Source organism: Schistocerca gregaria, chromosome 5, assembly GCF_023897955.1.
Source record: "Schistocerca gregaria isolate iqSchGreg1 chromosome 5, iqSchGreg1.2, whole genome shotgun sequence".
In the NCBI taxonomy this organism is placed as follows: domain Eukaryota; kingdom Metazoa; phylum Arthropoda; class Insecta; order Orthoptera; family Acrididae; genus Schistocerca; species Schistocerca gregaria.
Genome location: NC_064924.1, coordinates 138,526,651 through 138,545,302, shown reverse-complemented (window position 1 = coordinate 138,545,302; position 18,652 = coordinate 138,526,651). Strand labels below are relative to the sequence as shown.

General features: G+C 41.9%; 1 protein-coding gene across 1 annotated transcript in view; it reads right to left on the bottom strand.

The window, feature by feature from the left end:
* Positions 1-18,652, bottom strand: part of LOC126272526 (uncharacterized) — a 104,356-nt gene that overhangs the window by 64,585 nt on the left and 21,119 nt on the right. Inside the window, exon 2 of the mRNA XM_049975442.1 lies at positions 15,229-15,356. Coding sequence (XP_049831399.1) covers positions 15,229-15,356 — 128 coding nt within the window. The remainder of the gene's footprint in view (positions 1-15,228; positions 15,357-18,652) is intronic.

Below are 18,652 nucleotides of genomic sequence, written 5' to 3'. Positions count from 1 at the left end.
ATATCAGTTTGACTCAAAATCCTGTAGTGTCTGTATGTTGCCTGGCTGCTCATCTGTATCTGAACACATATTGAATATTGCAGATTTGAAGGGATTTACAGGGAGACACAGAAAACGGGAACATTTCCACAGTCTACGAAACAATGGTTCAAATGGCTCTGAGCACTATGAGACTTAACATCTGTGGTCATCAGTCCCCTAGAACTTAGAACTACTTAAACCTAACTAACTTAAGGACATCACACACATCCATGCCCGAGGCAGAATTCGAACCCGCGACCGTAGCGGTCACGCGTTTCAGACTGAAGCGCCTAGAACCGCACGGCCACATTCCCAGGACATTCCAACCACTATCTTATGGAGCCCACGGCATTCCATTTGTAAGCAAGGAGCAGACTCACATACAACATCAATGTTCGCTGGACGACACACACTTCTTGGTTACCTGTTGGTCTCTTAAAAGTTATTTTATCGCATGTTTCGACAGAACGGCGTCGTGACGTCCTAAGTTATAAAAAACGTCGGAACTCCCTCTGCAGCGCTACTAAACTATCATTGTTTTTATAAAACATTTTTATGGCTAACACATGCTGTTGTCCATTACACTGATCCATGATTACTTAAATGGCGGACAGTTTAGTTCGCTACCTGTCACGAACGCACAGTGCTGCCACCTGCCCATGATTGTCACTACTCATTTCAAACATTCCCGTTATTCTGTGTTACCCTGTAGTACGGTTTATTGTCCTTAAGAGTTTCAATCGGAAAAAATGAGCCTGTCTCAGTCGTTCTAGCTGATATTAACAGAAACACCAAATCAGAGAAGATATCTTCTCGAAATATCTCCGTTGGATGAAAAGAGAAAACTGTTACAGATTGAGGCATGGGACCCTAATATTTTCAAAGTGGATCCGATAAGGGTTTGTTGTCTGTAGCTCCAACTGTTAAGAATCATTTTTGTTAGGAATGGGTAGAGTATCACGTTCAAATTCGTGACACATATTAATGTCTCTGATCCCTTTGAGGCATCAAAATTTTAAGCTTATAAATCAATCCAATCAAAAGATGCAGCCATTTACATCACATATTTTGATATTCGAGAACTCACGCATCAATACCCTGAAGGTTGCTTCCCATTGATCTACAATAGCGAAATTTGGTAATAAGCAAGGTTTCACAGTACAAGTAAAGAAAAAGAACAAAATTACTGATCTGCAATGGTATAACACGAAAAAAATATTTCTTCGTCATTTTTATCAGTCTATCTAGTTGCCTGTCCGTTTGTTAAGACCCTTATTTCTGGAACAGTTTGATGAGTGAGTTTTCGAGTATCAAATTATGTGACATAAACATCTTTTGATTGCACTGACATAGAAGCTTACAATTTACACAACGCTGAGGGAACTTTGACGTTAATATATGACGTAAATTTGAACTTCATACGCCAAACACTATAGGGTGCTCCCCATTGACTTAAAGTCATGGAGTTTGGCAACATCTAAGTTTTCCAGTTAAAGAAAAGGAAAAAATCTGAGACTTCTTAACCCATTCAGACCTGGTGGTCACAACTTTGTACATAAAGTTTGTTCACTAATATTTCGCTGACAAAAAACGTCAGGTGCATCCAAACTCACTGTGCACATTTGTGTATGTTCTCTTAGCCATGCTCCAGCACCTGCTGCTCTCTTGTGAGCAGTCTGTCAACCACATAGTAAAATATACTCTCTGGTGTGGTCTCTCTGTGGGAAGCCATTACTCGTTCACTTTATTGCTATAATAGTCACGTCGTGGGTTTTGTTTATGAATGTTTTGTGTGGTTTCCTTCTCTTGGAAACATTAGACATTCTTTCATTAGAATTTTTAGCAGTTTCATTCAGTTAATATTTGTGTTATGTACCAGGCAAGTTTAATGTACACATTTGTGTACAATAGGTGCTTAATTGTGTAAAATAGGCAACATAACATAAAATATGTCTCAGCTGTATTGCGTGTCTATGGTGGTTACGTGTGGTATTTTTTCATTAATTTCAGTACCAGCAGTAAGGAGGAGAACAGCTGACCTGTACATATGATTTTATTTTATATTGCTGGCTTTTGACCTACAAATATGGATAAGGAATATCTTTCTATGGAGAAATATTGGGACTTGATTATGGACATAATTGAAAATGGCGACCTTTCTGATATTAGTTTGAGTGGAGATGAGGATGACAGTGTACCACTTATTGAAAGACAAGCTTCACAAATAGTGAAACGTGTTGGAGCATATAAAATGGGCGTGAATGATGTGCGTAGAGACACCATATCTGAAGATGAAGATCATGGAGAGGTGGTGGATGCTGAAATGAACTTTTTAGGGAATGAAAACAACCCAGAATTGACAACATAATGGTGACACCTAAAGAATCCATAAAATGGAAACGCAAGCCTCTAAGTACCATTGCAGAAACATGCAAAGCTCAAAATTTTGAAGAATCTGTCTTGTGTCCTCCAATACAATACTTTAAAAGATGTATACCAGGTGATTTGTTCACCAGCATGGTAGCACACACTAGTTCTTGAGGAGTTGTCTGCTTGAATGAGAATTTGCTTCGTTGTAATGCATAAATATTAGCGGTGCTATTTGGTTTGCGTATAATGACTGGCACTTCGAAATTTCCCAGATTACGAATGTATTGGGATACAAGCCTGAAGGTAAATGTGTTTTGCGAAAACATGTCAAGAGACAGATTTTTAGAACTACAAACAAATGTACACTTGGTGAACAATCTGGAGAAGCCACCTGAAAATAAAGATAAATTTTACAAAGTCTGGCCAATTTACACAGCCATCGAAAACGCTGCAGTGAGTTGCTATAGAAGAGACTGATCCCCCATGGACTTGGTTTCCCCTTGGCGTACTGTTTTGCAGAAAACTTCCCAGTGAAAGGAACAATTCCTTCAGCCACACAAACAAAGTCTTCATGCTGTGTGGAAAGAGGTGGAATAATGCATGATTTCCTTTTGGTTTAAGGTGCTAAAACTGAACTAAATACCACATGCTGTAAAAAATTTGGATTAGGTCCTGCTGTTGTTTCTTATCATCATTTCAAGTTCAGGAATCTCAAGGCATCAATGCAGCAAATGCTGGCTGTCAAAACAGATTTGGAAAGAACTTGCCTTTTTCAGATGATAAAACAATAATGAAACAAACCAGAGGTTACTGTGAAGAAATCACTAGTGCTGATGACATTAGCATGTGTAAGTGGTTAGAAATAGGTCAGTTGAATGTTGGAACAAAAACGTTTGAACACAATACAACTTCATCCACTGAGCCTTTACCAACAAACACCATAAATATGTGAAAGTAGAAATAACTAAAAAAGTGAGAAGATATAATCATGCAATGGGTGGTTTGGGTCTATCTGATCAATTGATAAGCTACTACAGAGTTTTCATCAGATCTCGAAAATGGCCTTTGCGTATGATTTTTCATGCTGTTGACTTTGCATCTCGCCTGTATACCAACCAACTTTGCACGATGGCAGACAATGTGTCTAGCCCAAAGAAGTAGCAAATGGACCTTCTTTCCTTTCTTCTCCGGGTAGCAGATGGATTGATACTGTGCCAGAAGGAAGTGACTGAAGCCAGTCCCTCATCAGGGGAACGCCCCCCTCTTCTTTTCAGACATGAGAGTCATACCAAGAAAAAGAAGAGAATTGCGACCAGCTACAGAGATACAGTCTGATTCCATTGATCATTTGCCTTTGCATGATATACGAGCTCAAGGTCGCTCAAATTTCCAAAATGTGCAGGGAATTCTAGAATTCAGTGCAGAAAATGTAAAGTACTTTCGTGTCTTCAAAAGGGCAGAAATTGTTTTTTGCAGTTTGTTACTAAACCTTAAAATCACCTTATTGACCATTGTTGTGTGAATAAGAAATGTTTTTTGGAATTATTTTTATTGTTTCTTCTGTTTTAAAGTGAAATAAAGAGTGGCATACTTGATCCATATTGTTAACCTCCTTAATGTATGACATGAAGCTCGAGACCTGATGAACACAGTTGTGTACGTTAAATATCTAGAAAACTACAGATCATATGAAACATTTTCTTAGAAATATCTGACATCATTTTTAAATTCAGGTGAGTCTCCTGACAATATTTTTCTTTTATAAGTAAATAAAAATCAGGTCTGAAAGCGTTAAATTGCTATTGTGTTACAAAAATAATATCTTTTGTCGTTTGGACATACATTGCATTCATCATCTGTCAAAAGCATAACACACGAACATTACTGCATGCAAACATAAAATGTAAGTTGTAGTCATGTCTCAGTAGGTAAATATATATGTAGGGAGAGAAGATTTTATAACACATTTCTAAACTTAAATCCCCTGCTCGCTTGTTTCTGTATGTTTGGGCTAAGCTGAACAACTATAATAGTCTTGGTGTTCCAGGGAACAATATCTTGTTAGTATTGGTATTGATAACAGGCAAAAATCGTTGGGATTCTCGATTCCCTGGATGGATCAGCTGTATACGCACACAATTAAGTTTGTATGGAACCCTTAGTGTGTGAGTCTCTCTCGCAATACCCCAGTTTTTGTAGGAGTACTCAGTATGTTGTGTTCATCACAGAGACAAGAGTGTCGTCAGGAATGTCCAAGGGAAGTGTCACAGAACTGCTCTTGTTCTCTGTACAGGGTATCCCAGTCCTTTTGTGCCATATTGAAACAGGTGACATTGGTCCCACGACAGATTATATTGAGATAGGGAGCAAATGATCGAAAAATGTAATTTATCCATAATTCAATAAATATGCAAACAGTAATGTAGCTCATAGTAAGTGTTAAAAGCAACAACTGTCAGTCTCAATGCATGCATTGTAGTGATGCCTGCAGTTCCCGTACTCATGCAAAGATCCTGGGTGCCTGTTGTAAGCTAGAATAGGTAACAGGTGATAAACAGGTTACACTCCTGACCACCGAACATACATACTGTACACAACTTGGCTCAAAGTGTGTGTGTGTGTGTGTGTGTGTGTGTGTGTGTGTGTGTGTGTGTGTGTGTGTGTGTGTGTTGTGTGTGTGTCATGTGATGACTTCATGTATTGCTCTGGAGCATTAACGAGTGCCACCATCACATGACTACCCAATCATGTAAGCTGTCCATTGCGTCAGACAGCTTGTGATATGTCCATGGTGAGGTTTGATTACAAGTTGTGCAATGTAAACAGCAACAAAGATGGAACATTACTTGTCATGGGAGTTGGCAGATATGGTTCAAATGGCTCTGAGCACTATGGGACTCAACAGCTGTGGTCATCAGTCCCCTAGAACCTAGAACTACTTAAACCTAAGGACATCACACACATCCATGCCCGAGGCAGGATTCGAACCTGCGACCGTAGCGGTCGCGTGGCTCGAGGCTGTAGCGCCTAGAACCGCTCCGCCACTACGGTCGGCTGGCAGATATGCATTTAATGTACTGTGGAGCAGGATGTAGTGCCTGTAAAGCAGCATGAATAGGCGTCCTGACTGCCAGAAATTTACCTCCATGATTACCAACATAAGAGAGACGGATTCGTTCAAGCCACAGAGAGCCAGCCAAGGTTATATCTGTGCACCACACTTTGGAAAAATGGTGATGGATCATGTGGCCAACCACTCGACATTAAGCACCTGTCAATTTGCCCATGAAACACATGGTTAGAAGGATAGTATTTCGGGAGTACTGGTGGAACAGGTATCGCATCCCTATCATATAGAACATATGCAAGCATTGGGACCAACGGATTTTGAATCCATATGTTCACTTCTGTCAATGGATTGTCCTCCATGGTACTGTAGAACCAAACTTCATACAGTTCGTATTTTTCGCAGATGAGGCTTCATCCATGGGTGATGGTGTTTTCAAGAGCTGCAGCAGCCTGGTCTGCAGCGAGGACAATGTCCACGCCACCCATATTGATGGGGTCCGGGTCTTGTCAGTGTATTTATGGGCGTTGTCCAAGATCACACAGTAGGACCTTATTTGATGCCTCATCTTTTGACTTGTCCATATGACTTGGTGTTTCTGCGAGATATTCCACCACATTTCTTGGAGAATGTATCCCAATGCTGTCTGGGAAATTGTGTGGTTTCAAAACGATGATGCACCATCCCACTTCGATGTTAATGTCTGCAAAAACCTGAACAATCCTACCCTTATTTTGGATTGGAAAGGGGAGGTCCTGTCCCATGACCAGCGCGATCGCTGGATCTCACACCCCTGGAGTTATGTCAAGATGTTGGTGATGAAACATCTGTAGATGTAGCTGAAGACCTGAAACTTCCTGGCAGATTAAAACTGTGTGCCGGACCGAGACTCGAACTCTGGACCTTTGCCTTTCGTCGGCAAGTGCTCTACCAACTGAGCTACCCAAGCACGACTCACGCCCCGTCCTCACAGCTTTACTTCTGCAAGTACCTCGTCTCCTACCTGCTTGGGTAGCTCAGGTGGTAGAGCACTTGCCCGCGAAAGGCAAAGGTCCCGAGTTCGAGTCTCGGTCCGGCACACAGTTTTAATCTGCCAGGAAGTTTCATATCAGCGCACACTCCGCTGCAGAGTGAAAATCTAATCCAGCTGAAGATCTGCTTGCCAGAGTCCAAGCTGCCTGTGTCCTGGTGCAACAGTATTGCTCATGTGCAAGGCTTCCACGATGAGTGTGGCCGCTTCGTTTTCAAAGATGTAGCTTTTGTGATATACACAGACTAAGTTTGTGTTTTATCAAGTTTCTAAATAGTTTTCACTTCGCCCCAGCTGTCCAGAACAATGAAATGTAGCAAGACTTGGAAGGCATTAGCATGATTGACTCGATTCGATCGTGGCAAAAGCTGGGACGGTACAGGAATGACCTATAAGGGCATGCTGACATCACTGCGAAACCTTGAACGCGGAAAATTTTCGATAATGCTGCCATCCTGAAATTGGAATCAAAAGTCCCAGAGTGCTCAGAGCCATTTGAACCATAACTTCTAAGGTCATCAGTCCCCTAGAACTTAGAACTACTTAAACCTAACTAACCTAAGTTCTAAGGACATCACACACATCCATGCCCGAGTCAGGATTCGAACCTGCGACCGTAGCGGTCAGGCGATTCCAGACTGTAGCGCCTAGAACCGCACGGTCACCCCGGCCGGCGAATATGGAATCATTCAACTGTCCATCAGTGTGACATGTCAAGCAAGTGTATGGTGATAGAGCGAGAAACGGGTTTATATGTGCTCCAGATATGTGCAAATACTATTAAAATTGTTAAACAATAAATAATAATATTTTTTTTGTTCTTATGTAGATACTCTCGACCTCGTTTTCTGCAGTTCTTTTGTCGGGTACGTTCATTTAACACGTGACATGTACACTCATTTTCGAGAATTGGCGAGAGGATTTTCGAAGTATCGGCGATATGTCGGTCAAAACGTAGCCGACCAGCAGCTGCCTGCAGCTGGCATATTCCATGTCGTGCATTTCTGTACACAAAATAGTCCCGCTCGTTTAATAGGCGCACCTCTTCTTGTTTCGAGAAATAAACCCGCTTGTGCTGCTTTGCCTTCATGCCTGGTAAGTAACGACAGTGGTACCAAGTGAGAGACGTATGTTCAAACACACACCAACACGCTGCGTCAAAAGGAAGCGCTCACACGGTAACCGTGACAATGATTGTGATTGCAGTAAGCACCCATGTTGATTCGATAACAATGATGACACCATACTGTTGTCACTATTTACTGGCGATGCTCTGGTGTCATTCATCATGAACAACTTGGCAGAGGATGACAGTAAGTATACATATATAGTAAAGGACTATTTGTGTTTTCTTTATATGTCATTCATATGGTTTCTGATTCTTCCTTTCTAGACGTGATCAACCTTGACTGGCAGTGGGATCTGAAACCAGCGGTTGATGATGATATGATGATGGTGATCCCTGAGGAATTACCCTCGATTGTTCAGGTGCAGATAGGTGAGTACTAATACTTTCATTATTCTACAGCATTAAATTTTTTGTCGTTACTTATGAGATGTTATAGTTTGTAGATGTGTCCAATGAGAATTTCTGTATTCTTACACAACCAGAAGCTGCTGGTACGCTTGCACCTATGTTGTCATTCTGGTTTGTCCATATTCTCTTGGACAAATTCCCCTGCCAATGACACACACCACCACCAATAACCTCCTGGATACATCCTTAATGACCAACATGCCCATTGAAGTCGTGTTGATTGTAATGAAGTCATTAACAGTTTTATGTGTAAGAAACCAGAATTTATTTTTATTGTGAATGACTGAACACAATAAGTATCTAATGATTTAGAAATAAAAAACCAACTGTGTTTCTTTCTTCTTCTGTGCAGAGTTATTAGGAGGTGGTCTTACACTGCAACCCACCCCCTCTCTGAGGCTGCCATCATCGCTACAGCCTGGACCTCCAGAGTGGTGGTCACTTCTTCCCTCCCACAGCCCAGCACTTCAAATTATCTCTGCTCTTTGCTGTCGCTATATCATCACACCCACCACAGCCAGGACCTTCGAACTGATTGTTGTATGGGTGATATGGGGGAGGGGACCAAACAACGAGGTCATCGGTCCCATCGCCTTAAGGGAGAATAGGGTAGGAAATTGGCTGTGCCCTTCAGAGGAACCATCCCAGCATTTGCCTGAAGTGATTTAGGGGAATCACAGAAAGCCTAAATCAGGATGGCCGAGAGCGGGTTTGAACCATTGTCCTCCCGAATACAAGTCCAGTGTGCTAACCACTGCGCCATCTCGCTCAGTATCTTCGCATTGGCGGCCGTCCCATTCGCACGCTTCAGTAACAATTCCCCCTTTGCATGGCTCGTGTGGCGTGGTCTGGTTCACGGTCTCTGTGCCATGGCCCGTCTCATGACTGTCAGAGTGCCCCTGCACATACTGCTGTGGATCACCAAGTAAGTTCTGTGGTCCCTCCTGATTATTCAGAAATCGATGGCCCATTTGGGAACAGGATCTCACTTTTCTGAATCGACAACTGGAGTGCTGGTTAACAAGATCTGGCCACCCCCACAATGCTTGCCAGGAAGTTCTGGAAATGGAGCTCCCTGGATACATCAACGATACACAGTATCCCACCATGAAGTGCAAAGCATTTCCCTGCTGTGGACTTATGCACCCACAAAATAGGACGTGGTGTTGAGGAGAGGAGCAGCATAATGTAGGGTTAGAACTGGGGCGACATCATGAGGCAAGTCGATCCGTGAGTGGTTCGGAACTTTTGCCAAGAGAGTCATAATGGGTCATTTTTCTGAGATGCAGGGAGGGTGTCCAGTAAGACGCTCAGCTATATACTCTATGTTGATTCCTATACATACATTTTCGATCCACTTAATGAGGGGTCCATTTACACCTCCCTTCCATAGGATATATTGCTAAAAGAAGCATGCATTAATGTCCAGAATCTGCATGAAAGGGATTTAAATTGCTTTGCATTGTCGCTTCTTGCTAGCGATAGAAATTACCCCAAAAATGTAGGGCATGGGAGATATGTGCCAAACATCAGATTTCTACAGGAATTATAGCTTCCAGGGCACTGAATTCCACATAGAAGTCCAGGTTATTACAAAGACCGTCAAAACCGCGAATATTTGATTCACGTATATGGCCTGGATGTTGGTAAGACAGAAGAAGAAGACGAAAATGAACCCAGTGTGTGCAACAACAAATAAGTCAAGCATAAAGTAGTTGGAACCCTCTTCTTTCCCAAATTAACGTCCCAGACATGTAGACCTGATGCTAATCTCTGAAGGCAATAAGCAATACTACTTTTGGATCAAGTTCCTGTCCTACCTACTTCCCACCAAAATGAGAACAAAAAAGGTGCGAAATAGTTTTGCTGTAGATGTCTCAAGTCGTTTACCAAGAGTGGGTATCTTGAAAGACATCTCACTGACTGCTGGGGCCAGGAACCAATATTTGTGGAAATGCTTATCAAGGATAAAAAGTTTGTGAAGTCTAAGAATGCCTCTCACTAGCAGCCCTGTCCCTTCGTTATTAATGCCGATTTAAAGCGTCTTCTAGCTCTTGTGGTGCGTTGTGGAGGTGATGCCTCAGTCTCCTGTACCGCTATCACAGAATGACACATGACATATGTGGCTGCCTAACAAGTTGTGTGCGCACATAACTCTAATCACAAGAAATTAAAATCTTATGTTGAGGTAATCCTGTGAGACAGTTGTTAACTGAGCTCAAACATCTTGCAAGGGATGTTTATAGCATTTATAGTGACTATGTCCTCATGACCAACTGCAAGAAGTATGATGCATCATACAAGCAGGCAGCTGATTGTTACATTTGAAGACTGCTATTGGACAGAGATGTGGAAGCTCGCTGTAGACATCATTTTCCTATAAAAGGAAGTTCCACGGTGCAGCTCACAACACATGCAACTTTAAGTACCAACAGCCACAGCACATACTCGTATATTTCCACAGTTTAAGTGAATATTAAGTGATTTTGGGTTGAAGGATGATAAGTTCATTGTCATTCCTGAAATCTCATTTCAAAGAGAATCACACGAAGAATAATGCTCCGCTTCCTGGATTCACAATGCTTCATGCTCTTGTCTCTTTAGAAATTTGCTGTGTCAGTGCGTCCTGAAGATATGCATAGTATCAGAGCCATATATCTCGATGATATAAGGTTTCAGCTTGTGATAAAGAAGAGGTCTTTCCGTCGTAATATCTGGATTCTGAAGTAAACTAAGAGGCACGTCCATAATGAAAGCAGAGAATGAGCACTTGGTGAATGCATGGCAGAAGTTTGGCATCTCTGATTTAGGAGAATATGTAAAATGATGAACATCAATGTACATCTGCTCATGGACATCCTTGAGAAGTCTGGAGTGTATGACTGGGCCTTCGTGGGACGCCATATTAACAAAGACACATGTCAGCATCGAACTCTTGACCAACGTTGACATGCTTGTCTTCTTGGAACATTCGATTCTCAGAGAATGTTGCCATTTCGTGCATAGATATGCCAAGGTGAATAACCTGCAAGTGAGCGACAAATAGTACAGGCCATCTGACGATTTGAGTTATATCCTTTTCCTGGATGTAAACAACCTCTGCAGTGAACCATACAACAAAATCTACCATTTGGAGGGTTCTGACGATGTCCACAGGGGACATAGCCAGAGAGAGAATAAGGATCAAATATGTGGCTGCAAAAGCTGATCAGATAGTCTTTCGATCGAGAGGTCATGAGGTGTATAGTGCATTCCAGCTGAAATGAGGGCTGTCCCATCATGAGGAAAAATGGTTCATCTGTGAGGACAGACCTGGGACCCTATTGTACACAGACTATTCACTGGAGTGACTGAATATGTTTATTTATCTGTAAATAATTGGCGAATGTGACATAGTATGGTATGTTATCAGCTGAAACCTCTCTTAAATACTGAGCCCGCAATGTAATGAATGCAGAATGAGATTTTCACTGTGCAGCGGAGTGTGCGCTGATGTGAAACTTCCTGGCAGACTAAAAGTGTGTGCTCTAGAGCACTTTCCGTGAAAGGCAAAGGTCCCGAGTTCGAATCTCGGTCCGGCACACAGTTTTAATCTGCCAGGAAGTTTCAATGTAGTGAATGCATCACACCATACCCCTCGGGAGTACATGCGACCATCAATCTTTCACAATAACATCCAGCAAACATCTGTCACATTTATGAAAAAAGATTTAATTTACCCACAACCTTACCAATTCATTGAAACATCAGTTCCCCAACTCTCTTCACAACCCAAGATGACTCTCACATGGGACTTTATGTACTGACACATTGCTACATACGCCACAAAAGTTATACTAAGAGACATATCATACTGCATCATTTTTCTTTTCACGTATAGAACTGTTAGAAGTCAGACAGGCATAACGCCCAGTTGACATTCTATGTGTTAAGACCACATAGCTTTGTGGGAAAATCTCTGGTGGTAGTGTTCATAAATCGTAGGTATAGACTCTAGACTTGATAAAGGTTTGAGTTAGGCGAGGAGACACGTGCAGAAAGCCTGACTAAGATGAATGTCCTCAAAATGCAGCATACAGTTTCAGGTTAGTCGGGCACAAATTTTCATTGACCTTGACATATTCGATAAATATTCTGCTTCTAACTGTAATAGCACAGTGCCTTTAACACAGACAATCTTTGACGTTGCATGCGCTAACTCATGGGCCTGAACTTTAATTTTCTTTATTGTTACCCATCTTTTGTGACTGTGGCGGCTGGGGCATTGTCGTGTAACACGGACAATGCTGGCAGTAACGAGAACATGGGGCCATCACTGGTGTCGAGTCGCAAGTATCAGCTGCATTAACATTTGGTCAAGGGGTCGCAGGAAATGGACACATGAAAGTTAAGGTGGTAAAAGTTTAAGCAGTTGTATCGAACTGTGTAAATTATTTGTTAAGCGCACTGAAGATCCAAAGAAACTGACACATGCAGAAGTGCCACAACACGATGTGGCATGGACACGACTAATGTTTGAAGCAGTGCTGGAGGGAACTGACACCATGGATCCTGCAGGGCTGTCCATGAATACCTAAGAGTGCGAGGGGGCGGAGATTTCTTCTGAACAGCACGTTGCAAGCCATCCCAGATATGCTCAATAATGTTCATGTCTGGGGAGTTTGGCGGCCAACGGAAGTGTTTAAACTCACAAGACTGTTCGTAGAGCCACTCAGTAGCAATTCTGGATGTGTGGGGTCGAATTGCCCTTCTGGAATTGCCCAAGTCCATCAGAATGCACAATAGACATGAATGGATGCAGGTGATCAGACAAAATGCTTACATGCATGGCACCTGTCAGAGTCGTATCTAGACGTATCAGGGTCCCATGTCACCCCAATTGCACATGCCCCACGCTATTATAGAGCCTCCACCAGCTTTAACAGTCCCCTGCTGACATGCAGGGTCCATGGATTCATAAGGTTGTCTCAGTACCTGTGTCCATCTGCTCAGTACAACTTGAAACGAGACTCGTGCGACCAGGCAAGATGTTTCCAGTCATCAACATGGTGTTTATGGGCCTAGGTGAGGCGTAAAGCTTTGTGTTGTCCCTCATCAAGGGTACACGAGTGGGCCTTCAGCTACAAAAGCCCATGTCGATGATGTTTCGTTGAATGGTTCACACGCTGATACTTGTTGATGGCTCAGCATTGAAATCTGCAGCAGTTTGTGGAAGAGTTGCACTTCTGTCATGTTGAACGATTCTTTTCAGTCGTCGTTGGTCCCTTTCTTGCAGGATCTTTTTCCGATCGCAGTGATGTCGGGAGATTTGTTGTCTTATATAGGCGTTGTTGTCTTATATAGGCGTTGCCGATCGCAACAGCGTATTCTACTTGTTTAGATATCTCTGTATTTGAATACGCAGCCTATACCAGTTTCTTTGGCGCTTCATTGTGCAAAGGTTAGTTAGACAATATGAAGTTGACAATCCTTTATATTGAGCAGAAGTAATTTTATAAGACCAGATGTCAACTTACGCAATTCTTATGAATGCCAGTTGTTACTGTGGGTACCAGCATGTGGCATAAATTACAGGCGACACTATGATACTCACAGATTAGTTCTGAACCAACGTCAACGAATCTTGGGTTCTCTGGAATAAATGGCCCTTTGTTTACAAATTGTATCAGTGTGAATGAGAACGATATAGCTCTAGGGTTTGTAGAATAATAAACTAATGTTCTTTTAATTTCTGCTCAATGTCTTGCTATTTCATCAGATCGTCTGCATATGCTATGATTTTCACGTCTCCTGCTGTTGACCCCTAGAAACTAACCGTAACAATATTGTCCATGACAGTATCCATATTAATACGTAAAAATTTATTTATAAGCTACCTTACTAAATAATACAATTCACTGGATACGTAATTTCCGACACCCCGCTTCCCTCCTTCAATCAGGAATACAGATTCTGAATAAGCAAAGATGGAGATGCTGACATACAGAGTGACTTTTATTGAACTATATGAAAAAATTAACTATTTACAAACTACGGTGTCAACACAGTTTATTCAACATGTAAATGTCACTACAGCTTTTTGGATTTAGGTTATGACAAGTTCGATATGCTTACCATTATTGGCAATGATTTGGCGCAGACGAATAGCGAAATTCTACGTGATCTGCCGAAGTGTCGGAACATCGATGTTGTCAGTGATCTCTTTATTGACTGTTTTCAGCTCAGAAATGGTTTTGGTGTTATTGTCTTTAATATAGTCCCACAAAACAGAGACGCACATGTTCAGCTCTGGTGAATACGGAGGCCAATCGAGGCCCACGCCAGTGGCCTCTGGGTACCCCAGAACAAGCATGCGGTCCACAAAGTGCTCCTCCAGGACATCAAGCACTCTCCTGTTTCGAAGGGGCCGAGCTCCGTCCTGCATGAGCGACATCTTATCGAAATCAAGGTGACTTGGGATAATGAGGATGGAATCATCTTTCAAAATCTTTACGTACCATTCAGTAGTCACTGTACCATCGAGGAATATCGCACTGATTATTCCGTGTCTACACATTGCACACGACACAGTCCCCGCCTCCATCACGAAATGTAAGTTCTCAGCCTACCAAATGCGCCAATTTTGCTTGTTGACAAGCCCAGCCAAATGAAAGTGGGCTTCGTCGCTAAACCAAACCACACTGCGCATACTAATTCCCATCATGCCCTGCGGCCAACCGTGCAGTTTGAACGTCCTAAAGGGAAACCGTTCAGAAGTTACGACGATTTTATTTTATATAGTTCAATAACTGTCACCACGTAAAATGCCAGAGAACAGAATCTAGATGAGCCTACACTAAATATGTAACTAATAGGCTTAGGCTTGTAAAGTAGTATCTGACGCAAAGATTCCTAAATCTTTTAAGGAAGTTGTGAGAAAATACGAAGAAAGAAAGATACAGACGACTTTCTTCCCCATCCTGAACCATTCCGAGCTTAGGCTCTCTGTGTCATAGCCCCATAAGGCTCACAGAATCAGAGGTGGGTTCAGTATTCTGCAGTGGTTAACATTACAGTTGGAGAACCAAAGATAGCTCCAGTGTGAACCAGATACTTGTAAACCAGGAAACAGACTCCGAGAACTGACCAGGCAGTGTGTGTGTCATTTTCCCACTCCTCGTGCACGTAACACAGCTTATAAGAAGAGGAAAGAATACCACTTACCATCTGTTCGAATGCGAGGGGAACAAACATCTGTGAGACGTGCGTCACACCGAGTGCGAACAGCTCCGCCATGGTTCGCCAATAGTTGGAGAGGCGTTTCTGGAAAACCGCCGCCTGGGTCTGCAGCTCTGAACAAGAAGGGAGACGACATATTAGTGAAGAAGCCAGTGAATCAGATTTATATAGAAGCACAGCTTTCACTTTCTGCCTTCACCAGCTCACAGAGTCTATGAAAGTAGCATTTAATTTTTGAAACTAGATCAGTACACACTGTCAGAAATCATAAGAGTTTCAGTACGAATACCTTGACCAGACGTTACAAAGCTCATACTCCAGCAACACATTTAAGGACCACATCAGGTAGAGCGAGAGGAACACCATCACCTAATGTAGATTCAACCATAAAAATTCTAAATGCGTCGCCTAAGAGTAGAAGTATCAACCTAGTTGAAGAAATGGAAATACACAACTACTTCAAAAATCGCCCACTCGACTTGCTCAACAATCAGGCAGATTTAAGAAATAAGAGGTTTTTAGATAATTTCCAGTCAGTTTTATGTGGTAATAATAGGCAAACTATGCATCCTTATGTATGTTACCCTCCATTTGGCTTTGACTTAACTGACTAGAATAGGACATGAAGATCTGTATAGAATCAGGGAAATGCTTAATAATATGAGTAGTCCTTAAGGCGTTTCCAATGAGTTGTATTGTTTTACATGACAACGTGGAAGAACCGTGTGCACTCCCACACATTTTTATATTTAGGACGCTTTTATTTTAACATAACTAATATATTTTAGTAATTCAGCAAAAAATTGTATGACATGTTTTACAAGTGTAGCTGAAATAACCCTTTTGCCGCTAAACATTCTAAGGACCATGGAAATGTATGATTGCATTTGTACATGTACAGTACCTTATATATTAATAGTACATTTTACAATTAGATGATGATAAATTTGTTCGAAGTATCTCAGCACATCTTTTTATCTCACTTTATTGTACTTCCTTTATTTTAATTTATTTGTTCTGTTGGATCAATTCATGCGCAACAGTCGTTGTGAATGCGATTTATGCTTTTGTGATGCTAATGTAATGCAACGTCTACACATGTTAAGTGAGATACAGTAACTTGGATGCTCATAAGAACAAGGCAGTACAATCGTATAAGTCTTTGAGGATAAGTACCAGATGTTCTATTACACCCTATAACAACTCATCTCCTTGTGCCATATTACTGTATCATAATACAGAATGCCAAATTCTGTTGACGAGTATAAAAAGGATATTAAGACATTCTGATGTAAAACGTTTACTGCGTGACATGCAATCGCTGATGAGAGCAAAGAAGAAACGGCTTCTGAATATGTTCCTTCACCAACTGCGTCAGTTGTCATATAAAAGGTGTACACAACAGTGATTTGAGGGGATTCACGTTTTAATAATATTAACATTGGTAACAGTAAATAACTGTACTTTATACCATGTTTACGATTCTCACCTTCGTTTAATTTCGAAGTATTCTCAGAGTTAGAAGACTCAACATACAAATACGACGATGAGATATATACATGTCAGAAGAATCGTAAATTTTGACACCTACTGAGGCGCAACGTAAGTGATGTGCTATTTTTAGCATTTTTGTAATATAGTTGCCGTATGGATGGCATACCTGCCCTCTGTTCTGTATTTTTCCTCTTTTGCGGTATATCACTTGATAATGGGCAAAAGATCAAAACCGCAGTCGTGAAATCGAATAATTGTTACAGTCAGTGGTAGCTACAGGGTGTTTCAAAAATGACCGGTATATTTGAAACGGCAATAAAAACTAAACGAGCAGCGATAGAAATACACTGTTTGTTGCAATATGCTTGGGACAACAGTACATTTTCAGGCGGACAAACTTTCGAAATTACAGTAGTTACAATTTTCAACAACAGATGGCGCTGCAAGTGATGTGAAAGATATAGAAGACAACGCAGTCTGTGGGTGCGCCATTCTGTACGTCGTCTTTCTGCTGTAAGCGTGTGCTGTTCACAACGTGCAAGTGTGCTGTGGACAACATGGTTTATTCCTTAGAACAGAGGATTTTTCTGGTGTCGGAATTCCACCGCCTAGAACACAGTTTACTGACGAAGCTTATTTTTACCTGGACGGCTTCGTCAATAAACAGAACTGGCGCATATGGGGAACCGAAAAGCCCCATGTTGCAGTCCCATCGTCCCTGCATCCTCAAAAAGTACTGGTCTGGGCCGCCATTTCTTCCAAAGGAATCATTAGCCCATTTTTCAGATCCGAAACGATTACTGCATCACGCTATCTGGACATTCTTCGTGAATTTGTGGCGGTACAAACTGCCTTAGATGACACTGCGAACACCTCGTGGTTTATGCAAGATGGTGCCCGGCCACATCGCACGGCCGACGTCTTTAATTTCCTGAATGAATATTTCGATGATCGTGTGATTGTTTCGGATAGCCCAAAGCATACAGGAGGCGGCGTGGATTGGCCTCCCTATTCGCCAGACATGAACCCCTGTGACTTCTTTCTGTGGGGACACTTGAAAGACCAGGTGTACCGCCAGAATCCAGAAACAATTGAACAGCTGAAGCAGTACATCTCATCTGCATGTGAAGCCATTCCGCCAGACACGTTGTCAAAGGTTTCGGATAATTTCATTCAGAGACTACGCCATATTATTGCTATGCATGGTAGATATGTGGAAAATATCGTACTATAGAGTTTCCCTGACCGCAGTGCCATCTGTTGTTGACAATTGTAACTACTGTAATTTCGTAAGTTTGTCTGCCTGAAAATGTACTGTTGTCCCTAGCATATTGCAACAAACGGTGTATTTCTATCGCTGCTCGTTTAGTTTGTATTGCCGTTTCAAATGTACCGGTCATTTTTGAAACACTCTGTATGATGTCTTTTAAAAAATCATACTCCATTGTTTTTCGAATTTCATCCTTATGCGAGTTTATTTTCAGTACAGAAAGACATACCTACAGATGAAGATTGGTATGAGTACATGGTGGTTATTGTGTGTTTCTAACGCTATTGGAATAAGTCAGTAGCAGATCGCAAAAGAGAATGTCCCACGGATGTTCGCGTTCACTTTATGGGTATTATTTGACTTCGTGAAAGGTCGAATCTTTGGCGTAAGGGACTTGCGAGCATCATTCCGACAGATTTCGCGACATTTGGCTGTTGGGCAATGGCTGTAGAACGTATAGTGACGGTTTGGGGCGAAGGTAACAGAGTGGTGGGAAGCTCACTAATCGTCAGAAACAGACTGTTGGAATCTGGGTTGAGATCTGTGGTTACCACAGACACCATGCCACGGGCAGCATAGTGTAGGGCCAGAGTCAGCTGGGTATTCAGGGGTGGGTGTCGCTTTTGTCTATGGCTGTCACGTCGA